The following is a 25,924-nucleotide window of genomic DNA, read 5'->3' as shown; positions in this document are numbered from 1 at the left end:
TTAATCTCTGTCTTTGTTGTTACAAGGTCTTATGTCATACCAGTGCTGCACTGGTTCCTATCACACAGATTCATGACCTCCCATGTCGAGGATTAATTCATGACCTCACTGGCCTCCTGTTGACTTCAGCAGTGCCAAACTTCACCTTCGCATCTTCTCTGCCCTACAGTTACAGGCTTTTCAGGAGTCTATTTGAGATTTTGTTTTAATATTTCACCATTTACTCACAGAGAATATTTTGGCTTCTCTATCAATACAGTAACTCCCAGATTGAATGCTGATTGTGTTTAGCATAAAATTAACTAAATTGCAGCCATTGGTATTTTTTGTCTGCTTCCTCCATGAACAATGTCGAGGAGATTGCAAGCTGACTACAATTCTGTTTCCCAAGCAAAAGGAAAACAGCATCTAAGAGTCCAATCAGTGCAACTTTCCTGATGTTGGGTTTTATAAGCTATATTGTACTCTAGCATTTAACAATTTCTATTCATTTGATTCACTTTGAAAAAATGAATGTCATGATTGCCACGACATTCTGCACTACAGATAAATATGGAACAGGTATAACAACAAGAAGTTGACAAGAAACAAGAAGCTTTGTTTAAAAAAACCACTGAGCTAACAAGTTATTTGCACAATGCCAAAGTAGTTGTGGTTCTTTGCTCTCAAGTTCCAGTCTCCAAGCTTCATAGGGAGGCCTGCTATAGGCTCTATTTCACAAGACCAGAGCAGCTGTGGCATTCGGCTTCCAGGAGTGTCAATATTACACACCAGCATGCAAACTCTACTTAGGTGTTACCTGATTCTGAAAGGACCCATATCCACACAAGCATGGAAGTTCCAGTACTGAGAAATACATTTTGAAAGAAATGGCCCCTCTGTCTTTCAGTCACTGAAAGGAACTTCTAATACCAGAGAGGTATCAGGGTTATGAACTGGGAGCAGAGGGAGATGCTTGTCTGCTCCCTAAAGTAAAAGCAAAGGCACAGCTCTTAGCCAAGTAAGTGGGATCCACCCACTGCAAAGGAAGAGCTGTCATTCACACAGAGCCTTGGCATATAAAGCAACAGAATGCCTGAAACTTACTGCTGCAACAGACCCTGCAGACCCTTATCGATGCATTCATTCACTATGGGCATGTCCTGAGAGCACACTGCTTTTGGCACAACACAAGACCTTCCCTTCTGCAACAGCTATCTCAGAGGTGCTCAAGGGAACAAAGCAAAAATTTGAGATGCAACTCAAAGTTAGAAATGTTTCTAGAGGAAGGGGAAATGTTTGGGGAACATATCATTATTCAGAATTATCAAAGGTGACAGTCTATAGATATCCAAGGAGACAGTCTATAGACATCCAAGGCTGTCACTGGCTACAGGAAGTACCTCTGAGTAGCAGCAGCCAGTGTCAGGCTTGCTGAGCTTTGGCTTTCTCAAGGCTCTGAGGGAGCAGCAGTCATTGTGATGGCTCTGAGCAACACTACTGGTCTCTGCCCAGGCAAGGAAAGGGGTGAGCTGTAACACTAAGAAAGTGTGATGAATTATTGCTGTGCTTGTCATTCTTTATTTAACTTTGGTTTTTACATTCAGGGGAGTCACAGTCACAGAATCACAGAATGGCCAGAGTTGGAAGGGACCTCAAGGATCTTGAATCCCCAACCCCCCTGCCACGTGCAGGGCCACCAACAGTCCTTCCAAGAGAGTTGCTTTGGATTTCCTAAATATTAGGAGACAGTTGTGACATTTGTCCTGCCCTGGGCCAAATTAAACCAAAGCATTTTAGTACCTTTTCTTCTTCATAACAATCAGCCTCTTCCTTTATTTGAAAATCCCAAAGCTCATTAATAAGTCCTCACTAAAGTCTTCTGAAGACTGATCCTCTTTCTGTACTGTAGCACAGAGAAGAGGAAGTAACAACCACAACACAAAATGCCTCATATTCCTGATCCTCTCCTGAGGACAAACTCCCTCCTTTCCTCTGGTTAATCTGGGGGTCTCTCTTTAGCTTGGGTTCTTCTTTCTCGACTAAGAAAAACACTAGCACACACTGTTCCAGCGCTGGCTTTGTCCAGATGTTAATTCTCTTCTAATTTGCCCACAGTTTTGGATCAGTGTACACTTATTTCCCAGCCACAACGCATTTAGGGTTTTTTTTTTTCTTTTCTTTTCTGAGGGTGAGTTTCCAGCTACCAGCAAGCAACACTACACAACTGTATACTAAGTAATTTTCTACCATTTCTGGAATTCTCATCCTGAGGACACTCAGTTCTCTGTGTATGACATTCTTATGTTCTCCCAAGTTATGCTGTATAATGGCTAAAAGCAACTACAAATCCTTTCCTCCTTTCTAGAAGCCTAAGCACAGATCAGACAGTCTAGACAGACAATACAAAGAAAGAATAACGGATTTCTAAAGATTTCTCTGTATAATCCTGCTTACAATATCCAACTGCTCAGCAAGACATCAAACACCGTTTTGTATCTTGTCTATTGATCACTTTGATAGAACGTGATCTTGTCACTGCATTTACCCAACACCTGTATGTTTGAATCAGAACTAATAACCAACAGGAAACCAGAGAGTGAGCTTTCTTTAAACAGTACTATAAAGGCATCATTATAGCAGGAATTCCACGTTTGTTCAGATCAATGCCAACACATATAAGGTTTGCTATACACTCTCCCACAGTAACTGGCTTCCATAGGCTAAGGTTTTGAACCTTGCTTTAGTACTCGATTCCCAGGAAGAAGTCAGGGATATTTATCACCTTATGCTGGAGACAGACAGAGCACCACAGTCAGAGGAGGATGCAGCACCGCTGCCTGCAGCTGAGTGCAGTGCTGGGACACCCCCTGCCGGCCCCACTGCCACCTCCTGAGCTCAACATCCACAGGTAAAAAAAAAGGCAACTTTAAACTCAAAGAAATTAAAGCAGCACTATCAAAAAGCTTAAATTACAAATAAAGCACACGCTCGAGGGTTATGTGGTTGAGCTAGCTGTCACCTTAGCTGCAGCATCATCGGAATATGACATTATTTCATAATAAAACCCTACAAATGGTACTCGGTGACCTCTATTTAAAGTGTGCGTCATTGGGAAAGTTACTGACTGTCCTCAGAGATCTGCCAGAACCAGGTCAGTCTGTGTATATCAGGGCAGCTGGCCGTGGGCCTGTGGCACAGCTTCATCCCGGCATCAAGGCCTGGCTCCAGCTGGCTGCCGTGGGACGCGCATCAGGACACGCTCGCTCTGCTTCTGGCCCCAGCGCTGGGCCAACTTCACTGAGGTTTGCCCCTCACAATCTGGGTCGAGGGCTCGTGCCCCACAGCTCAGCAGCAGCTCAATGCACTCACAGCGGCCCATGACAGCAGCTACGTGCAGCGCAGTCCTTCCCAGCGGAGTTTTAGAGTGCACATCTGCACCTGCGAAGAAACACACAGTGTGAGTGTGACAGGACTCACAGAAAGGGGCAGTGGCACTCACAAAAAGTCACATTCCAATTAAGCACTGCCATTACTCCTGCACTGGGAGTTCTCACTGGAAGAAAATAGCACCATCCCTCAACAAGATTTAACAGGGCCAGGCTGAACCTGGGCTGGAAGGAGCACTGCTGGACAAAGTGGGATTTCTTCCTCGGTGCTCTATTTCAATTATAGAAAGCAATTAATAGCTACGTGTTCCTTTCTTCAAGATAAGTGATCTGAGTGAACCTAAAAGGCTGTCCCTTGTTCAAATGCACATTTCTCAGGAAAGGCAAAGAGCCCAAATGTCAGAGCCATGGAAGCAGAACTTGCAACTCTGCTTGTATTGCACTGACTGTAGAGCATTGCACAAGATCAATAAAAACTGAACATCTTTAGAGAACCAGAAAATAGCAAGAAATAACTCAAAAGCAAGGCTCAAAAGCAAGGAAGTAAAGAATTCTAACTCCTGTTTTCCATTCTGAATTTACTTACTTTAATATCAAACTCATTACAATTAGCAAGAACAGTTTTGTTTTCAGAGCTGATGGGCCAAATGCATTCTCCACCTCAAATACAAATAAAGAGTTGAGAGATAGCTCAGGTAAGATTCTGTAACTTGGTAAGCAGGAAGGTGGTATGCTATGCACAAACAGCCAGAGAATAATTCTATCTAATAACGTTACCATTACTCAGGAGAAACTTCACAGTGTTAACGCGACCTCTGTGGCTGGCAACAAACAGAGCCACAAAAGCACGGTGTGCTACCCACTCCTTTTTTTGCTCTGGTCCCAGAATCTTTGCATATGGAGAGGTGCCAGCATACTCTTCTGTAACTCCCAACTGGGCCAGCTGCAGAATAAACAGAAACCTTTTAGTCTCTTTCATAGTGATGGCCTTATTCTTTAAAAATATCAACCATCTCCTATCTGCATGTAGAGCATACTGCATAAATCACTCTACGTTAAGCTAAATAGCACATGCTTGTTTTATGTTGAGCTGCCCTATTTTGATTTGCCACTACCTAATGACATTTTTTCATAGCCATCCCCATAAAGGGAACATTAAGTTAGGTCTTCTTTTTGCGTGTAGTTACCAAGCTTCACAAAATCTTAAGGAAGTTCACTAGAGACTGACCAGGCTCTAAGTTTTTTGGGGAAAGACAAGAAAGACAGGAGACACTTGCCATGTAAGCACAACTTCCTTAGGATCTAATTAAGACTTTAGGCCTTAATTCTTATGGACAACTCAAACATTAGCTGCTTCAGGATACAGTCTTCTCTCATTTTATTTCCATAAGGTGGTCTGTGGAGTTTTTTGACAATAAAGCCAAAACATATCTCAAGTGTTGCCAAAAGGCCTTCTAGGAACAATTTTCAGGTGCCTCATACTGCTGTTATTCTTGAGACTGCACTTCCAAGCTGGATTAATTCTTTAACACTGCACCATGGCCTTCTCACCTAGTAAGAGGAAGCACATTAATAGAGCAGCTGCACAGTTATTTCTTTGAGGATTTTTCCTGTTAAATATATTCGAGAGTCAAAAGTGTCAATAATTTTCTTGTGGGGCTCCTAATGTATCTTTAATTTCAAAGGAGACCACTGCCTTTGGCACATCTTTTTGCCTCTACACTGAGAGGAAGGATTCTAATACACAAGGAACTTAAAACATGGAGGAAAAAAACACTTTGCCCAATGGCAAAATGGAAACAGTTTGTGGTATGAAGTAGAACAGCTGCTTACCAGTGAAGTGCAACACTACACAACAGTTAATGACAGCAAGTGAAGAATCCTGCAGTATCAATTGGCAATGGTTGGGGAAATACGGAGGAACAGAATATAATTAGCCAAGTTGGAATTTGGCCAGGACAACAGCGATAATGGTTCTTTATGAAAGGCACCAAAGGATATTTCATGATCACATCTGTTTGGGCCTAAAGGTTTGCAGTACGTATCAGAGTACCTCGCATTTCTGCTGAGACAACACTTCAGTCCTAAATCAAAAAAGCAGCATGTCCTCTATCAGAGAGCCACGGAAACTATTTGTTCCGCAAAAAAATTAAAGCTGTCTTACTAATCAGGCTTGACAGCATTGCAAACTGAAAACAATCTGTAAGCTTTCAGAAGGTAAAGTGAAAGGGATGCAAAATGTTTTCTGATCCTATATGCTATATGCTTTGAAAGAGCATCAGTTCCCATTCTCCTCCGTGGTCAATATTGCCAGAGAAAGATGGATTAAGAAAGAGTTTCTGCCTCAATTTCATAATACAAACAAGTCACTCAGAACCCCTTGAATGCCTAAAAAGAAATAATCCAAAGCCCTCTAATGATAGTTTAAGGAGCTAAGAAAAAGGCCTTTACTGCGAACTCTGCATCGTCTCTCTTACCTGTCTGGAAAGTACTGGAATTAAATATCTTTTGTACAGAACACATCAGAAGAATAAAACAGCAGGCAGCCCAACATTTTTCAGGTAGCAGGAACAAGAAAAGTAAACCATTATATGCAGATCAGTCCTACAAAAAGTCCCAAGACAGAGAAAAAACTGGGCTTCAACTGTATATGCTGTCCACTAATAACAGCAAAAAGACATTTCTAAACAGAACAGCCTGCGTTAAGGATTGACTTCTCTTGTTTTTGGATTGCCAGCCCCCTCCAAATTACAGTTTTCACTGTTAACTGTTGCAGGAAATACAACTAACCTACTTAACAATTGTCCCTTCCATTAAGGACTACCCTACTCTTTTCTCTATGAACTCTTACTTGATAAAAGCACTCAAAAGTCTTCAGCAACACACTTCCAGCATTTCTACAGACAGCACCCCACCCATTCACAGAAGCAATGGAATCAACCTTCATCGTGTCTCCTTTTGCAGCAGCTGCCACAAGATGCCCCCAGCCATCTTGTCTCCAGACGCGCATTGTAATTGTTCCACCAGGGACAATATCATTGTCCATAAGCGTAGAATCGTCTGGCAGATCTACTGAAGGGAGTTATAAAATAAAAGCAAGTCAACATACCCTCAGAGATTGTAAACAAATGTAAACTATAATAAATAGACGGTGAGCGAACAATAACCTATCAATAACCTTCAAGAGCAACAGAGGATACAGGTTCTTACTTTCATCCAGGTAGTGAAGCCGCTGGAAATGAAAGGGGATCCCAGTCAATAATTCTAAATCAGACTTAAGCTGCTTCAGAGTCAAGTCATTCTGGCACTGAGGTAGTGAAAATATCTCATTAGTTTCAGCTAGCCTGAGCTGAAAGCTAAAGGTCTGCAGAGGCGAGGAAGACCTGAGCATGCAGTTGTTACTGACTGGGAAAGCTTGAGGCTTTCCTCTTAACAAAGGCTGGTACCATTATAAGGACAGGGCCTAACACCAGTCGTAATTCCTCCCTTCCCTTGGCACTCCCCGTCATCAGGATAGCTGTCACTAAGGATAGACAGCCCTGTATATCACTAGCATGTTACAGTATCCATGCAGCATGAACTGACATCACAAAAGTACAAGCTGCTTGTGTGATGTAATAGCCTGTACAAACAAAGCGAGAGAACTTTACAGAAAGTAACGCACCAAGATGGTCACAGAAGGATTTTTTCTTCTTGATTTTCACTAGGACGACAAACTTACTTGCAAGATGAACAGTAAAGAAACAAAGTAATTACTAAAATACACATCTAAGCCACCCATATTTCACATTCCTGTTTTCTTTGTTCAAGTTCAGGTCACAATATACGCATTAACTTGATGTGTCCCAAAAAGAGCACATGGCTGTTCCATTTGTGTTTTCACTTTTACTACACAGGCTTCTCCTGTCTTTTTGCAAAGTGAGGAAACACCCTACTAGGAGGTGCAAGGGGCTGCTCATTCTCTTCATTTTAACATCATGTTAAATCTTGCAGAGAAAAAAGAAGGGGAGAGATCATATATTCTTTTGCAACAGTTGGCAAAAGCTCTAGAGCAAGAGATGGAACAGCCAGCGTCTGAAACAAACAAAAGGATGACTGCAGCAGCAGAACATACAGAAGTCTCCTGATATGAGAAGCAAATCCAACCAGCCAGGTGTTGATTACTCATCCCCCCTCAAAGTCTAAAAGCTTCATAATCATTCATTTATGCAGGATGTCTGAGAGCAACATCACTCTGAAAAGAAGTCCCGAATGTTGCTCCTAACTAAAGTTTGGAAGGATTTAATATAAAGATCTGAATGTCACTCTCACCCAACACATCCACAAGCCTTTTCCACTTACAATGTATCTTGTCAGAGCTTCAGTTCTGACAGAATCTAAGTTTCAAAGTACTGCTGGCATGCTTGCTTTGAGGAGTAAGTGCTGAAAGCTACTTCAAATCTCTGGACATCTAATGAATTTTTTATTACACATCATGATGAATTCGAAAAGACACTGGTTTAAAGAGATAATTGTACTTATGATAGGGAGATGTTTCAGTAAGCAAAGGAATACATTCTTATCCCACTAATGACAAAAGTCAGTTACAAGCCGATTTATAAAACAGTCACAGATTTTATTGAGATAAATACAAATAGAAAGTTACATAGATTCTCTATTCTGACAAATGAATGACACTTCCAGAGTGTCTCCATTTAACTGGGTTCTAAACAACACTGTGTACAGTCACAACTGCCACTAGGGCAGCATCCCCACAGATGCCAAGAGTACATCATACATAAGATACCAGTGAGTTTGAATTCCAAGCAACATGACTAACATGCTTTGGATTACAAGTGCTTGATAATTTCCTGTAACAGTCAAGCAATATTGCACCCACTAACATTATTTTCATGTTCCTTAGCTAGAAATGCTTTAAAGTGATATTCTTACTGTTTTTGTGGAAGTGGATCAAGTAACTTTGTTTCATCTGGCTTTTAAAATACATACTTTTTTTGCATAATTTAAACCCAGAGAATTGTATGTTAACACACAGCTTTACTCATCACTGTATACATTTGTCTAGAACAAGATGTAAAGTGCGGTCTTTAGTCATGCTGAAATCATTTCTAGTAGAAAATTACAACAAAAAGGCAAACCTTGTAAAGGGTAAACCTGCATTAACAGACCTGCACACTGTCATACAAAAAGAAAAAGAGACATACCCAAAAGCTATGGTGTCCTCCATTAGTGCATGCAACTGTAGAGTTTAAACAAGTTTTTAAATGCTCCAAATGAAATCTTATCACTTGGAACAGATGCAATTTCCAGAGCTAGAGAGGTATTAAATACTGTCAAAAACAAAGATCTGTATTTAGTTTTTAGTGAACTTCTACAGATGGTGGCTTATTGTTTATATATATATATATATACTAAACTAAAAATTCTTAATGAACACTAATAAACATGCCAAAACACGAAAGCCTGTGTGTTTTTCAGTGGATTATTGCAAGGTGACAAAACATTATCTAACAAACAGAAACCTGGGCTGTGTCAATGCTCAACTTCATGTACGTTACAAACATACTTACATATACACACAAAAATTTTGATCAGTGCTGAGAAATTTAGTGAGCTGGTAATAGAAAAACAGAAGTAAAACCTTGTCAGAAAGGCCTTAGAAAATTTGAACTGTTATAAAACACCAATATAATGCCAGCATTAGAAAAAGATATTAGAACTAGAAAAAATTAACTTGAATAATCTTTGTTAAGAAATTGCAATCATAAAAAGTCTGTAGAACCAGTTAAAATTATTTAAAAAAATTGTAAAAAATTAAACGTAGAATGTTGCAGAATTTACAGCTTATGCTGTTTCTGTAAGAGCAGTGATGGCAATGGTACATTTCTGCCTTTATTTTCCAAAAGTATTGTGAACTCACAAGAAAACAATTTATTACAAATACTGTACATTATAATACAAGACTAGTTAGACAAACTTATACAAAACTGTACCCTTAAAAAATACAAGTAGGTTCCTCAGCTGGACTCTGTATCTCAGACATGCCACATCTTAAAAAATAATTTAAAGAAAAATAAGAGGACAGAAATATCTCCACAGGTCTACTGACAACAAATTAATGGGTACACAAAGTAACTTATTACATGAAACCATTTTTCTAGTATTGAGAACTTTTTCTTCTTGAACAGGACAAATTACCAATCCAAACCAAAAAAAAAAAAAAAGAACTTTTTTGTTTCAGGCTCTATGGGGGTAACGTAGGTTTGGAGCATAACAGAAGACAGCATTCACCAGAATTACTAGCTTTATAATTCTGCAAACTAGTCAGAAGCTATCAGATTAAAGGAATTTTGTTCCATCTGTATATTGTCTTCTGAAACACCTGTCTGAATCAACAAAAGGCACGTCCTGCTCAAGCTTAAGGATCTCAGTAGCAGTACACCTGTTCTCTGCCTCTACACTTACCATATAATAAGCAAAAGTTCTAGAGCAAACTGAACACCTACTATTTGGAGTTTCTCCAGAACTTAAATGTCCTCTACGTCTTATGAAAAAAGTAACAGGCTGATGGGGATCTGAATGTTGGCCCACTTACCAGTGCTTTTCAAATGAAGCGGGCATGAAATAGACCTGTAAAAGAGCTTAAGACTATAAAATTCTGGAATATCCTTCCAAAGATACTACACATGTAGTAAGAACTGAATCCTTTAGTTGAAGGGAACTTCACTAGGATAGAATAAGTAATTTTCAGTTTGAGAAATTAACAGTCTCTCTACAGCTACAAGCACCAGCAGTAACAGAAGCAGTGTTAACACCTGTAAGAGTTTAGTTTAGTAATAAAGTAACAGAAAAGTCACAAAAAAAAGTCAGAGCTCTGTGCTTTGAAAAATATCACATTAAGTAAAAATGAACCATGCTTTACTTCCAGCAGAATAACTATAAAATGAAATGATTGAGCTTTTTTCCACTGATACAGAAAAAATTCATCCTTTTTTGTTAAAATTTAAGAGCTATTCACATATATACAATTCCTCCAGTTAAAATAAAATGCAATACTTGAAACAATACAAAAGCTACAATAAAACTGAGAAAATATCATCTTCAGGTACATTTGCTATAATGAAGTTGCAAGATTTAGAAAATATTGCAAGCTTATAGCAAGCAACTACTGGAACTGTTTTGTTAAAAAAAGAAATGTGATTTCCAATTACTGAAAACATAAACTACGTGTAAGAACTGACACCAAAATGTGATCTAGCCTGCAGTTACCAGTCACATTTATGAAGAAAAAACCCAAAAATCAATTGCTCAAAAACAAAGGTAGAAAAACAGTTGTAGATGGAAGGTGGTCATGGAATGAAGATTACGGCAATTCTCAATAGGCCCTTTTTAACTCAAGAAGGCAAGAAGTAGTTTTGGTTTGTCCACCTTATTCATATTAACCATGAATGCTGTGCAAATAATAATTTTGATGTTCAGAGCTTACTAGAGAAGAACATACTAGTTTTGTTTTTCAGTGGGAGAACTGTCCATGTTGTTTTGCCTTAGTTTTATGGTAGCAAAGAAGGCCACATCTTGATCTCTGTCAGACTGCAAAGCCAGAATAGTCTCCTCCGCAGCTTCTAGGTGAGGATTGCCAACACTCTTAAAATAAGCTACAATAAGGAAGAAAATAAGAATTTTAATCAAAGCCAAAAAGAACCTTTTAAACCGTAGGGCATACACAGCACAGAAATACAGAGGAAGTTGAAAATATGTGGAGTATCTCATTTCATTTGTATACTCTGTGGAGACATTACAGCAAGCTAAGGAAACGGATAAAAATATGCAGCTTCTTATTTATCTTATTAGGTACATGAAGTATTTCTAGTTCCTAAATAGAAGCATATCAGCAAATAGAAAGAGGCTCAGGAAGCTGCAGCTATACAGTGTTTCAGAAAACACTCTCCATAACTGTAACTGAGAAAAAAAACAGAGGAAATTTCCGTGCCTTCCTTTGATTAACCAGAGATCAGTCTGTTTTTGTTTTCTAAGAAATGATAATAGGGGAAATCAGAGCAGCACAGAAAGTGACATTATTTCCTACTACAATTGTTACCTCGAGACTAAAACAAAGCAAAAAGTTTCAGAAAGAAGTACAAAGCTACATTTGAAGTATCAAATGAAAATATACTTAATTCAAAATAAATGTATGAAATAAAGCAAGAGTACCTAAGATGATGTGTAAAATTTTGAAATAAAGGGAAATAAGGGAGTAATAGAGCGACTTCCTGCTATAAGCAGGTATGTAACTGCCCCCTACTGGATGAAGTACTGCATTTGATGTATTATCCATGCCAATTTACAGCCCTTCATGGCTGATGATGATGAACAATCACTCCAAGTCAAAAAAATCACTATGTTATACATGTGTAAATTCAGATTTAGGAATACAGATTTAAGTGCAATATCCCAGGTTACAATGTATAATCGTGCTTTCAGTATAACAGAACTAAACAAGTTTTTACCAGTCAAGCTAGCCAATTTATGAGTAACTGCACTGGCAGATGAAGGACAACATTCATGAGACTTTGGTCCTTTCAGAGGAAGTTAGTGACCATACCTTTCTCCAATAATGTCTGCCTTAGAGCCTTGGCGAGCAGAACCCTTACGTTTGGCACAGGATCTGAAGCAAGACTTAAAAGACTGGGCAGTAAGTGTTCAACAAACTGATCAACAGGCATACATTCTTCTTCTACTACAGCCTGCAAGATAAAAGCAAAAATAAGATCAAGAGCTGTGTTAAAAACACTGTTTTTGTCATTCTTTCCTATCTTGTCCTTAATTTGCCTGAACATTCAAAAAAGTCCATGTAAGCTCTTGTCCAAGCAAAGTGGAAGTAGGTATTACAAAATGTTTATTGCACTAGGACTTATTTCCCATCTTAGCTACAAGGATGCTAGAGAAGAAGAGGATCAATTTTTCCAGCAGGAGGCATAGCATAAAAGAGGCAACAGTCTCAAAACTGGACAGCCATTCACTACTGCCAAGGCCAGACCAATCTACAGAATTTTAAAACATTTTGGATTCCAGATTTCAGCTTTGACTACATTATTGGAAAGCCTCAAACTGGCTCCAAATTTAATTTACATATAACCACACAGAATGAAAATTCCAACCTGACAAATGAAGGCAAAAGCTTGTCTTCCAACCCACTTGGAGCAGTGGCGAAACCTCACTACGAGTTCATTAATGAAATTTAATCCCAGTGCACTTGCATTGTTTGCATAGAACTTCTGCAGTATTGCTACAACCTGTGAAGCAAAGGAAGGGGAGGAGATGAAAAAAAGAAATGAAACATGTTGTAGCCCTCAGGAAAAGGAGATTGTTCTATTTGAATCTTACAAGGAGAAAACAAGCATATACAGCATAATCATCTCTGCTTACAGAATTTAATAAATTATTACGTTTATTCTGGAGATAAGACTTCTGCAGAGAAAGCATAAGTTAAGATACACAAAAACTAACCAGTTTGAAGGAGATCCACCGAACTTCTGAAACTTTATCAGAGCAGAGAGTTAGTGCAATATGTCTTAAGTAGTCATAGACATCATTGGGATTGTAGAGTTCCAGTATCAGGATTAGCTGCCTGAAACAAAGAAGCAATTGAGTCACACAAGTGCACCACTAACCTGCTTCAACACTGACTGTTAGAGGTAAGGAAGAATCACTTGGAGCCTTGAAATCACCATGGTTATTATGAAGCAATTGAACCAATCTTCTCTTTAGAAAGGTACATACACGTATCAAAAGAAGCACATGCTTTATTCAGTGAAGCAGTGCAAGAGAAACTTTTACCCAAACTAGCTGTACAAATGCATCAAAATAACAACTACAAATGGAAGTAGAATGAGAAGTTTCTTTGCAACTTCGGACCAGTATCAACTACCTTACTGCAAAGTAAAAATGACAATTTTCTGTAGAAATAGTGTAAGGCTATGTTTCAGAAAATGACTTAAATCTAGGGAGCTGCACAGAGCTCGCTTCAGTCACACCAACTACGTTACTGCAGCCATCAACAAAGCAACCACAAAGTAACAGCAGTCTCCACTAGATGTCAGAGGACTGCTGTACAACAGAACTGCACCACAGCGAAATTTAGTTTCTTGAGTTAAACTACAAAGGGAGATTACATCCTCAGTATCACAAACAAAGCAGTGAGATAAATAGAAAGACCAGTTTTCAGCTGCAAACAGTGTTTACGAACATTCTTTGGATACGTCAATTATCAATAAGGTTTGCAAGAAAAAGAATTGAAGAACTGGGAGATGTCACTAGCTCAACTATATCCCCAAATACCAAATGAATAATGTTTCTAAGAATAGGTTATATATCTGCAGGATAGCAAACATACAAAATCATTTTTCTAATACATTTCCTTAACTTTACAGTCAGTCCAGAACTGAGTAAAATCTGAAACCTCACTGAGTAGCATCTATCAGATTGTCTTATTTCAAAAGCTGCAAAGATCTCCACTTTGATACACAACAGGTATTCAAGCTTCTATCGTGCTCAATTACAACACAATTTGCATTTAAGAAAGTAAGAAAAAAAATGCTAGTTAGGATTACTATCCACTAACTCCTTAGCATAATAATCCACTTCCAAGTTAGTAATGTACATGAAAGTTCCCATACTCTGCCAACTCATAACGAAACCTCCAGTTCCTGCTGTTATCAGTCACCACAAATTCTTGAAGTTGGTAAAGATATTCTCGTCTTTTGTCTGCATGAAGTAACTGAAAAAAAGAAAAAAGCAATACTACCATGAAACTACTCAAGTTTAAAACTCTGCTGAATTTCTCTATTAACATCTGTGTGTCTTTTCCCACTTGAAAGCAAGGTTATCCACGAGATATTTACTGAAAATTGTGCATAACCAGCCAACTACCTGGACAGGCCAGACAATGACATCCAAAAAAACAAAACAAAAATGACAAAAAAAAACCCCACACCACGCAAGTCTTCCCTTCTGCAAGGGTATGTGACAAAGCACCATCTCTAGGCGTAACAGTTACCAACCAAAAACTACAGATTTTTGTTTATTATGCAGCAGACCACAAAAATTTGCTCACTTCTCTCAAAGTACTAATTCCTTCCCTGTATCAGGAGCTTTTACAACCACATTTACAGAAGAGTTTTCAGTTCTGATATTTTATTGGGTTATAAGAGAGAAATGGCAGTATAGTACAAAACTTAGCTTGTACAATTAGATATCGATGTCTGTATCTAACTAGAACTACTTTTTTTTTTTTTGACTCAATTATAGTTTCTCGAGAAATTACATTAGCTTTTATGCTTTCCTACCTTTAGAAAATCATAGAGATGTTTAAGGACACCAATGCGCACTTCATCTAGATCTTTCAGGAAACCATTGAAAATTGGCACCAGATCAGCAGCTGTTAGCTGATCCCCCAGAATAACTGCCAGTTCATGTATAGAGAAAGCCAATGTTCGACGTACTTTCCACTGCAAACAGTTTAAGAATTGATATGGATTAGGGACAATCATCAGAAAACTAAACAAAGCTTTCAAATACACCCACGTGAGGGATTGAGAGAGCAGAACAATTGAAGCAGGCTACACAGCAGTAGGAAGTGTCAATTACATTTATGGACTGATTTAAATTCTGATTTTTTTTTATTTTTAGTCTGTGTTTAATCACTTACAAGAAAGTCTATTATAACTTCAGTGAAGTAAACAAAAAAAAAAAAGCTACTCAAAACTCTGGTTGGAGAAGACTTTTTCATTTGTTTGCTTTTGCTTGGTTGTGGTATTCGATTTGTTTTTTACCTGTACATCTGAGGCCAGTGTCTCATAGGTATCTTTCAAGCAGTGCCAGTTTTGCCTACCCAGCGTTAAGGCCACTCCAGGAAGACTGTATGCACAGTGCTTGGCTATTTCAGTATCGACCGTCTGGGCTCGAGCAGGGTCAGTCATGGACAAGTACTGGTCAAGTAAAGGTTGAGGTATGATATCCTGTAAAGCAAGAGAGCACATGAGAAAAACACATTTTCCTTTAATTTGAAAATCAGTAAGAAAACATTCCCGTGGTGCTACAGTATTTTCTTGCCACCAATTACTTGGCATCTAAATCAAAAAAACAACAGCAACCCTGTTTTGCAGGTTAGCTTCACTGTAAATTACTAATTTGTCTTCCCATTAAGATACACCATTCAGTAATGAACAGTAAATATTATTTTATCAACATGCTACATTAAATCAAACTGAAAATGCACTCTTCACTGAAGACAAACAATAAATCCAGTGAAAAGTATAGTTAACTCCTACCTTTGCTGCAGATTGCCTCTACCTAGTAGGCACCACTTAAGCTTGTTTATCAGAAACAATTTTTCTAGTTTTCAGATTTAAAATAAATTTCTCCTTAAATGCTCAGAACATTTCTTCACATTCTACAACTGATCAACTGCAAAAGTTAACACTGTATTAAGGATAAGATGAACTCTATTTAGCACTCAGCTAAAGCAGGTGTTATTTTAGTTACCTGTAACTTTGACTTGTCATCTTCAAATGGTGGGTGATTTTCCTGCTCTTTCTTTAAGAACACACTGGTTCCCCTGTGTTGTTCTGAGTCCTGCAGAAGGACATACTAGCTAATGAAATCAGAAAGACTTCGCACCATTTGCAATATTTCAAAGCATTACACTAAGAACAATGCAGTTCAGATACAAAAGAGCCTTTTATAAACAAAACCTTGTACAGGCAAAGCCTTGCTCAGTGTTTGTACAGAGTGCAAAAAAGAGAACGGCTGAATACTAAAGACAAACACTATTAAGACTACAGTAACAAAAAGGGGAATGGTAGTTAGATTTACTTATAAAAACAAAGGTATTTTAATGCAATAAACTAACATTCATTCAGAGTTTGAATGGCTACTTTTACTACATTTTTAATTCTTGGAATGAAATTAAATATTAAGCAAGGTAGCAGAGCAGTTACTTCAACTAAATCAATATGATAAGTGTGTAACTTCTTTTGGAAAAAAGAAAATCACATGTCTCTCTCCAAATATGAAAACTGAGAGAATTAAAAGGTTTAAAAGGCCAAAACCATAGGAAGTCTAAAAGATCACACGGTTTGGGTGTTGGTCTTTTTAAGTTTTTGTTTGTTTCTACAATTTTGTTTGTATAGTTTTGAGTACAGTTTTTGTTCACAAATGAAGCTTTTTTTTTTTTCTTTTTTCTTATTCAAAATGATTATCAGAAATACTATTAAGGCACAAATAATTCTGCAACGTGTACATCATGATCAAGAAATTGTAACCAGGAACTGTGTAGATGTCACACCTAATTCAGCCTTCCGTATGAAGATAAAAAGACTCATTTTAAATTTATTGCAGGAAGAAGTGAGACTGTACTTGATATGTTTCACATGAAAAATCCTTCAGGGCTACCACAAAATTTTACCTCCCAAATTCTCTGTGAATACGCAGAAATTATAACCCTCAATAGTTTTATTTTGGTTTTAAAGTAAGATGCAATACTTGAGGGCCTATAGGCCAGAATTGGGTTGATGTCATTGTCTACATAAAATCACTACTTCAGCTGGTAAGAATTCCTATCAGCCACAGAGCACAACACATACTTACTGTGCTTTTCAGTACACTGGTAGTGGGCTGCTCACTGATGCTATCTTGGGACATAGAGGATGAAAGAGTGTCTTCCTCCACCTGGTTGCAGGTCGCATCTGAAACAGCTGTTTGATCTGAAATGGTTTGGTTCTGAAGTTCACCACTGCTCTCTTCCATTTTTCTGGTCTCACAATCCCCAACAGAATCAAACTGAGCAGCTCTGAGAGCAGCAGATAACACTTGGACCTGAGCTGTATAAAGCAAAAGAAACCATTTAGTCTCTTCTCCGCACTTAAAAGAATTAAACTTGTAATTACTTAATCTGAAGGAATAAAAAGAAGTCCAAACTAAGTTTCACATAAACATGCAAATACTTGATATTTGAAAGGCCTATTACTCTTCCACAAAATCTTCACTTTAATACATCCAAACTGTTGCTCTTAATTTATGTTTTCAGCAGAAACATCTACTAATTTCTACTATTGAAAGCTATTTCTGAAAATCCCTCATGAAATATCACAGCATACCAGCTCACATCCCATTCCTCACCATATCAAACATATTAATACAAATTCTTTTTTAATATTCTTGAATTTTTTCATGTCTTTTCTAGGCAGCCGAATATGCATTTAAAACATCATTAAAAAATTCTAGCTAAGGAAGGAAATTAGTCAAACTACTTCTCAACTGGTTAGCAGAAATAGATAGAAAGTAAAAGGTCGGGTTTACCACTGACCAGTATCACCAGTTAATGTGGACAAACTGTACTGTTACAGTGCACTGCTTCTATGAACAGGAAGTTACTAATTGTTCATAATGCAAAAAACTGCAGTAGCTATATTTCCATGTGCCTACAGCAAGCAGTCTCAAGACACAACAGAGGATAATTTAAAGGTGAAGAATACTAGAATACTTTGGAAATTAGGGAAACAGTAGAACTGATAGCAGACATATTTACAAGCTAGTTCACTGCAACACTCGAGAGATTCAGTGGAATGAGGAACTTGACTGATTAAGGTTGACCAACTTGTCATCACCACTAAAAGCAGCCAAGGATTTTTGTAATGGTGAGGACCTACTGGGAAAGAATGTTATTTTCTTTGTTAGTCTCACCTTGAACATCTGGATCATCTATGTGCTCCTGTAAGCTTTCCAGAACTTTTTTTATTTCACTACTAGCAACACAGTTATTACACGGCACTGAGCAGCTGTCTTTGTGCTTCTCAGCCTTGAACTGAAGCAACTCCAGCTCCTGACTTATATCAGGCAGCGGAGGCCGCCAGTAGAGGAAAGTATTAAATACATCCTCAGAACACTGTAGCCTTGAGGTAACTCCTGGAAAACTGATGTCCTTAGCGACTTCCACACCAGCAACAACTCCATCATCCTGAGACAATCTAGACAGATCTTCTCCAGAACTCATACAGCAATCTGAACTTGCTTCCCACGTGTCTCTATTGAGGTTCTCAACGGAGAGTGGCACCTTAACTTCAGCTGAAGTCTCCTCAGTTGATGACTCCGATTTGATTTCCATTGGTTGTTCCGAACTGATAACAAACACACTGTTATCCATACAACATATCTATAATAATTCCTCAGTGAAATACAGTGAAATACAGAAAAATAGTTTCAACTACAGAAGCTTATTTTCTCTGCAGAAATACAGAAAATATGTTAGTGCTATGCTTTATTTCACCAGTTTTCCCTTTATCTTCCTTTGAAGCCATAAAAATCAATTACACTTTAATAATGTGGGTACACTCAGACATACAAACGTGGGTGACTTCGTATTTCGTACCTTTCTTGGAACTGTTTTCAAGATTTTTACCCCAAGCAACAACAGAAAGAATTACCTTCTTATTTCTCCCTTCCCCTACAGCCCATCTTTCCCATGATTTTACCTGCATGATGCAGCATTTGCAGTAGAGGCAATTACAGTTACATTGTTGCTTGGTTGGCAGGAATTGGAATTTACATCTTGTACTGATGGTCGGATACTCAGTGTCCCATCTTCTCGGATGTAGAGTCCAGCACTTGACGGATTTGCGAAAGTAGAAATAAAAGGGCCAAGAGACTGAAAAGCTGCCTGACGAACCTGGTGCAGGAGGAAGACAACATTCAGGATTCGTGCAACTCCTGTAGAGCTAATGCTTAAAATAAAATTAGGTTTGAAGTTGTTTCTTACTATAACAGCTTCATTTTATACCAAAAATAACCAATTAACAAGTAAGTGGCATCTATAAAAAGAATGTTGGAATATTAAATGTGCATCTACAAACATGGTAAGGGTCTCAGTGCAGACTTCAATAAATACATTTAACAAAAGCAATCTATTCAGTGAAGACTACACTTAGATTTCTATCAATTTTCTTTTATAGTAACAAAAGAGTGGTAAAGCAAGTTAAAAATCTTTTCAGAGAAGCTTAAATTTTACTAGAGTCTAATCCCAGCAAATTCTGTGTGGAGAACTTACAGTGTGCCTCTGACTTGCTCATTATTTGTGTATGATCTGCCTGGGGGGGACGCACTGTGACAAAGTGAGTTACTTACCCATCTACAAGTGTCACTGATAAGACTGATGAAGAGTGGGGACAGTTTGCTTCTGCGGACCTCTGGAGATGTGGTGTAAGACACTGCCATAAAGCATTCAGCACAAGCTTTTCTCATGCCCCAAACACTATCAGAACAAAGCTCAAAGAACTTGGGAATCTGCCAAAAATAAGCAAAACCGAGACAAATTAAAGACTAAGCAAAGACTGCAGCAACTTACTATCAATATATTTCTTTGGAACTGGAGACAATGAAAACTCACAGAACAAATGAGTGAATGAGGACAGGTTAAGAGTAGTTTTTCCCTGTTTCTTCAGTTAATATGTATTTCCCATTTACTTTTATTAGAGCTTTATGTATAACTACATGCACTGGAAAATACAATTTCAGGAAAAGTTAGCCATTTATAATTATAACTTGATTGTTCATCCAGCTCAGGGAAAAGAAAAAGAGTCAGTAGTTCAAAAGTATACATATGAGCCATCAATTATATTTAAAAACATTCTGAAAAACAAGAGCTGTTTATGTCTGCTCAATTCCAGGTCTGATATACAATTGCAACCAAGTCTTATATAAAACCATTTCAAAAATGCGTCAACATAGATTACAGGAAAAGACCTCATTATTAAACTTTCTGAACTTATAAATATGTGTTGTAAGTGGATTTGGATTTTTATTTTTTATTTTTCAAACATACCAGAAGTCTTTCTGTGGCTTCTTGCCCAACTGCATTACAAATGTCACCAAAATTAGCTGCACAAATCTGAAGGAAAAAAAAGTCAATAACAACATTCTGGACTTTTCAAGTGCTTTAGTTTCATCATGAACTTCACCACTTACACCCAGTAACAACTGCACATTTGACTATTCAAATTTCAGCCATGTAACTACATCCTGTAACATTAACTCACCCCAGATAAAGACTCAATAGAGCAGGCTTCCGTAAGCCACATGTCTTTGAAATCAATAGCGAAAAGTATGCTGCATTGTGAAGAGTTTCATCTGCTTCAGTAATAATTAAAAGGGCCCAACAAGCCTACTGGAAGTTTAATGACTTTGAACTTCAGCTGTCAAAAATAAAGCAGACTAAAACATGATATGAGGGTCAAGACTTAGGTGTACTGATAGAGCTGTCTCTGCTGGCTTAAGCTCTTTTGCTGAAGCAAAGTTTAATCAAGGTCTCAAGTTAGTGCCATTAACAGTGCATTAAATTACAAATTCTATAACTAAGGCAGGATAGGACATTCATTCATGATGCAGAAAAGTAGCTGAAATCTACAATCAATTAACATGGACCTGCATTAATGCATGATTTATTTAATTTAAGTCAGAATTATAATGCTCTAGCACAGCTCACATCCCAACAACCACAGCTTACATTAGGGTCCAAACTGAAGTCCTAAGTGACCCTTAAATCTACTAACTATTTTAAGACTTCATAGTATGAATTTCCTTTGTACTTGATTATGACTTAGAATTAATCTCACACTTCTGAGACTTGTCTGTTCAATAATATCAAGTTTTAAAGAAGGATGAATGTCTCAAATAGCCACTCTTTCTGAATTTCTGGTTTTGAAGAACTGACCATGGTGGTTTAAGTACTGGTTGTGAAAAACTGTTAAATGGTCCCAGACTTGCTATTCCCAAAGGACTGTTACCTATTTCTTTGCTGAACTTCAGAAACTACTGCCATTCCAAAAACTGTAAAGTATTCTTCTAAGAATCTTTTGAATTTCGTCAGCAGAAGTTATAATTTAATTCTTCGAGTAGGCATTCAAATAATTACATATACACAAATTCTTTCAGTTGAAAATACACCAACCTTTCGGACTTGAAACAATTTCCCATCGCTACAAAGTTCACAAAAACGAGGAAGTAGCAAGTGCTCAACTGTTGTTCTGCTCAGCATAGAAGCCATTTTACAGATTATCTGAAATCAAGAAGAGAATATGAGGAAGGACAAGAAAATTATAAAGCTTATAAGCAAAGTCCCAAACTGCTCCTAAAAATTACTTACATTTTTTTAATCTCTCAATATAAGGCATCAAGTCCTGACCTTGCCCAAATTCTTTGAGAACTTATGTTTTTCCAACAGTGTTCAACATTACAAATAACTAATAAACTTACAGATTCAAGATCTAACAGCTTAACAGACAAGCTGTGGTTCCAGCTTCAACTAAATCACTACAGCAGTTCTGCAATTTGCAACTGACCAAGTTCTCATAAACAGAGAAAATACAACAAACTAAAATAGCAATGGCATAGAAAGTTTAGGTTCCATGATTACTGTAGAGCTCTTAGGCTTATTAAGACAGCACAAAAGCTGTCACAAATACATTCCAGAAGAGCTTTATAATAACACTGATAAAAAAAAATAGAAAAAAAAAGCACATTCAAAAAAAGCCTAACAAGGTAAAGATACAAGCTTTCTTTCAAGTTCACTCACATTCACAGCTTCCACCTTATACTCATCATCACTGTCAGGAGCAGAAAGGTCCAACAGAATTGGACACACTTTGTTTTCAATGTCGCTCTGAGAAACAAGATCTTGTTCCAAAAGTATGAGCAGCGCTTCTTGACCTGCCTTTCTAACCTGTTAATGTGAATGAACAGAAGTCTACAGCTGTAAAAACAACATTTACTGATGCAGATGATACTGAGAGCTACAAGAGGTATGCTTCCACTGAATACAAAGGTTAAAGAAAGAGGAAAAAAAATAACAAAAAGTTAAAAGTACAAGTTTAGCACTACAGATAATTAGTAATAAGTAGTAAATGTTAATCTAATTGTTAGATGCCCTTGTATCAATTTGTAAGGAGAAGCCAAAATCTGAAGTGTAAGTCAGGATTTGAAAGCCATGACTCCAGTAACACAATGTCAATATGCCATTAGGTAAATCCTCCAAGTTCCCCACTAAGGGATGTAGGAAAAAATACGTATATTCAGACTTCTATAGTAAATTATGCCACAGTCAATAAATACAAAGTGCTACAGAAGATCTAGATATCAATTAACAAGGGAATTTCTTACTTGTCTTTTTTCTAATCATGCTTCATGATTACCAAACCACAACAAAATCTCCAGATATTTAACTCACGCAGCCTGTTTTTCGTACCTGGTTGTTCACATCTGTAAGATATCTCACTACTATGGGCATAAGGTATTCAAAAAATGCTGTTGGGAATTTTGGTCGACTTTCTTGCAGAAAAATGGCAATTGGAGGTATTTGTTCCATCAGCTCTGTACGTACAGTTGGCTCTACCAATTAAAAAAAAAGTAAAAAAATAAATCAGTAAATTCAAAATTAATAACCTTAAGAAAAAGGTAGGACTTTATTTTGGTTTAACATTTACAAAATGGACTAAAATGAAAAGACTCAAAACATACAAAAATGTTACCACTGAGATTGCTGGTTTCTAAAGGAAATAAATAGAATAACCTCACACACATCACCATGGTCCAGAATTACAAAAATTAAAATGAATATATTCAAACCTGCATCTTCAGAGAGCCTGACCACAATTTCCATTACAGTCAGGAAATCTTCCTCATTATTGCTGAAATCTCGAAAGACATCCAAAAGACCTCTGGCAATAATCTGCCTGCGAAGAGACAACGTATTAATTGCCTTAATATCTTGTCAACAACATGGGTGGGACATGGGAGGAACTTAGCAAAACCAGATGGGCACCTTAAAAAACAAGACCAAGATCTACTCTGATCATTCAGACATACAAGGCACACAATTTTGCCAGACTCCAACAAAACGAAGATGGAGTCCAAAGACATTATTAAATGAACAACATATTAAACTTTTTATGGAAAATGTTTTGTAAGAGCTTGTTTTTCAAACAAATGTTCCATTTAGCAAAATAATGAAAGAAGTAGTGATCCCCTGACATCCACAACACTAGCAGACTCGGAACTGTTGAACCCTTACCTGTTAAATACATTTTCACTGAAGGCATATTTTTCTAGGCGAGCCAGTGGGGTCAAATTATCCTGTCCTGGAATGTCTAAGAATGCTGTTATCCTCATGCTATCACAGTCTGGTCCATAATCTTCAAATCCAACTTGAAAGACAAGTATAACAGAACAACAAAACAAAACAATTTTAAAAAAATCACACAACAGTCAGCAAGAGATGCTGAAGTACAAAATATCCTACACCAATACTTTTTTCAGAACTATTCTTCAAAGCAAAACTGTGTACCACTGAAAACTGCTTACAAAAATCTCTAAGTTGTGCCTAATGAAGTAAAGAGCAACACGTGTACAGAACTGTCAAGTCAAGACTTGAAGTGCAATCTATTTCAGCTGTCATAATATCTTCCATTTTAACATATTTTACATTGCAACTTGAGTGAGCTAACTACATGCATGTGAAAGAGGGTTCAGGTGAAAGAATTGCATGCCACGAACTAACAGACAAATTCAGAATAAGAATCAGTCCCATTAAAAGAAATGGTCATTTCAGCAATGACAAAATCCCAAACCATATTGCTTTGAACCCACAAACGTGTCTGCTTCAAAGCTACCGAGGCTCATTCTTCTCACTGAAGTCATGGGTCTCACTCATCTAAATCACACTGATAGCCTGGAAAACACCTCAACTTTACCTCATTTGTAAGGGGGCCTTTTACTGCAGACATTATTAACTACAGAGTTTCTCTCATTTCATATAGCAACACATTCAGCAAAGTGGCAGAAAATACTGCACTGGAGTAGCTGATATTTCTCAGTTTAAAACTTTCCCAGCAAAGCACGCACAGAATTATTCGGACTTTGTTCACACAAATAACAGCAAATGTGATACTCTTTAACCACAAATCACGCCAGTACTGCTTCTCAGATGCAAGGAATAGTCTGTCTCAGAACAGCACACGTGCTAGGAGTGACAACCACTGTAAAACAGAAGCCAGTTCCTGACTTGGCAGGACATTATATTAGGTATTTAGATTGGTAAAGAAAACACAAAACTGGTAATAATTTGTAAGCACAATAACAAGCCAAATGGTCTGTGTTTGAAACTGCCTATAAAATAAAAATCCAGGCACTCCAGGCTGTCTCCATAGGCAGAGACCTCCTGTCTGCAGGGAGGGAAGTTAACAAAAAAACAACAACAACAAAACAACCCCCCCAGAGTACCATCAAAAAAATACAGCAAACCATTGGCTAAACAAATAAACAAACCAGATACAGTTTCGTTTATAGCATCAATTTCTCGCTTACAAAAATGGGACGAACAGGACATACTTAGAAGATTAACAGATACGCATGTAAAGACCTACGTAACCCCCCTCTTCAGTATTCTGGTTAAATAAAAAAACTGAAGTATTTCCAAATGCATCATCCCAGACTGTATAAAGCTTTTGACACCCTAAAGAGAAGTCGTTATTATTCCATAATACACTCTCAAATTGCCAGGAGGTTAAATGGTGATTATGTATATGCACAAGGTCCCAGACACAACAATTTCTTCAGCACTGAAGTGGCTGTACCTTAATCAGGATAATTAAGTCTCAACTCGATCCATCCTTTACCACCGGTTTTCTGTCATCAACACTTCTCTAAAGAACCCCTTAATCTGAGACCAGGTGCGATGAACTCAGGCTCTAAACTGCATCAATATCCACTACAGATTTGTTTGTATACCAATAATAATCTGTTACTCAGAGGTACTAAGCCTCAGCTTTTTTCCTACAAGGAGAAAGTCCAATTTTATACATATGATTAGTTTCCCATTATTTAATACTCAGGTTTCACTTCACGTGCTTAAATAGACTGAATCTTAAGAAGACATTGCTTTCAAACTCACAGGAGACATCCATTACTTTAACTAGGAAATGGTTTCCTTGTATCAGACGCAAACTGAAGCCAAAACATTCTCAACAGAAATACAGGTCAATTAAAAAAAAAAAAAAAAGAAATTATTTGGACATACTCAGGGCAAAACATCATGCCACAGTCCTCTGGGGAGCAAAAGAATAAGACAAACACAGACTGGATTTCTGACGGCATCATTTCTAAGGAACCTACTTAAATTATAAGACAGAGCAACTCTACTTCTTGGAAACAAGCTCCCACCAACAGTTCAACAGAACTCAAAAAGTAGACAACTGCGGGTTTACCAACTGTTCCCACTTAAAAGGTAGACAGACAAAAGAGAACCCACAGCTACCTGACCTGAAGCACGTGCTACTCATTCTGATGCGTTCTTATGGCACCCTCAGTTTCATTCAAGGGGCCATTATTATTTCTAAGAGCACATAAACAACAACTGTGAATTATCACATATTTGCACAAGGGTAGCTAGTTTGCACTACATAGAGCTAATAGGGATTGATCTATCCACATGTTGAAATCCCTCCAAGCAC

The 25,924-nt window shown here is 37.7% G+C and overlaps 2 protein-coding genes across 7 annotated transcripts; both read right to left on the bottom strand.

Annotated features, from left to right (window-relative positions):
* ANKRD60 (ankyrin repeat domain 60) lies at positions 1 to 7,864 on the bottom strand. 6 transcript variants are annotated; one of them, XM_019622311.2, is made up of 5 exons: positions 6,815 to 7,864; positions 6,579 to 6,675; positions 6,220 to 6,440; positions 4,146 to 4,311; positions 1 to 3,420 (listed from the first exon to the last, which is right to left on the bottom strand). In XM_019622311.2, the coding sequence occupies exons 1-5, from the start codon at positions 6,875 to 6,877 to the stop codon at positions 3,194 to 3,196; spliced, it is 774 nt and encodes a 257-aa protein (XP_019477856.1). In that variant the 5' UTR covers positions 6,878 to 7,864; the 3' UTR covers positions 1 to 3,193. The 6 variants fall into 6 exon arrangements, with proteins under 6 accessions (XP_019477856.1, XP_019477858.1, XP_019477859.1 ...); XM_019622313.2 differs by having other exon boundaries at positions 6,579 to 6,600; XM_019622314.2 differs by having other exon boundaries at positions 6,220 to 6,437; positions 6,579 to 6,600.
* Positions 7,865 to 8,302: 438 nt separating this feature from the next.
* Positions 8,303 to 23,663, bottom strand: LOC100551278 (serine/threonine-protein phosphatase 4 regulatory subunit 1-like). The gene is made up of 18 exons (XM_010722551.3): positions 23,488 to 23,663; positions 23,043 to 23,149; positions 22,663 to 22,805; positions 21,994 to 22,140; positions 21,370 to 21,477; positions 20,245 to 20,310; positions 19,548 to 19,706; positions 18,899 to 19,092; positions 18,111 to 18,544; positions 17,016 to 17,248; positions 15,912 to 16,001; positions 15,200 to 15,385; positions 14,714 to 14,875; positions 14,045 to 14,145; positions 12,876 to 12,996; positions 12,527 to 12,661; positions 11,971 to 12,112; positions 8,303 to 11,023 (listed from the first exon to the last, which is right to left on the bottom strand). The coding sequence occupies exons 1-18, from the start codon at positions 23,583 to 23,585 to the stop codon at positions 10,869 to 10,871; spliced, it is 2,781 nt and encodes a 926-aa protein (XP_010720853.1). The 5' UTR covers positions 23,586 to 23,663; the 3' UTR covers positions 8,303 to 10,868.
* Between the last annotated feature and the right edge of the window lie 2,261 nt (positions 23,664 to 25,924).

Source organism: Meleagris gallopavo, chromosome 22 (genome assembly GCF_000146605.3).
Source record: "Meleagris gallopavo isolate NT-WF06-2002-E0010 breed Aviagen turkey brand Nicholas breeding stock chromosome 22, Turkey_5.1, whole genome shotgun sequence".
Lineage (NCBI taxonomy): Eukaryota > Metazoa > Chordata > Aves > Galliformes > Phasianidae > Meleagris > Meleagris gallopavo.
The sequence above is the reverse complement of the archived record's forward strand: the minus strand, read 5'-3'. Positions and strand labels throughout refer to the sequence as shown.

What these genes read in the sequence shown, in the direction of transcription:
- ANKRD60 (XM_019622309.2), bottom strand. Translation starts at nt 6,759, where the DNA reads ATGCTCAGGTCTTCCTCGCCTCTGCAGACCTTTAGCTTTCAGCTCAGG. An exon ending in CTTTTGAGTGCTTTTATCAA is followed by an intron (nt 4,312 to 6,219) that starts GTAAGAGTTCAT and finishes TTTATTCTGCAG; the next exon opens with CTGGCCCAGTTGGGAGTTAC. An exon ending in GAAGTTTCTCCTGAGTAATG is followed by an intron (nt 3,421 to 4,145) that starts GTAACGTTATTA and finishes GTTTCTTCGCAG; the next exon opens with GTGCAGATGTGCACTCTAAA.
- LOC100551278 (XM_010722551.3), bottom strand. Translation starts at nt 23,585, where the DNA reads ATGAGGATAACAGCATTCTTAGACATTCCAGGACAGGATAATTTGACC. An exon ending in TTACAGATGTGAACAACCAG is followed by an intron (nt 22,141 to 22,662) that starts GTACGAAAAACA and finishes TCACATTAACAG; the next exon opens with GTTAGAAAGGCAGGTCAAGA. An exon ending in ATCTCTATGATTTTCTAAAG is followed by an intron (nt 14,146 to 14,713) that starts GTAGGAAAGCAT and finishes TCTTTTTTTCAG; the next exon opens with TTACTTCATGCAGACAAAAG.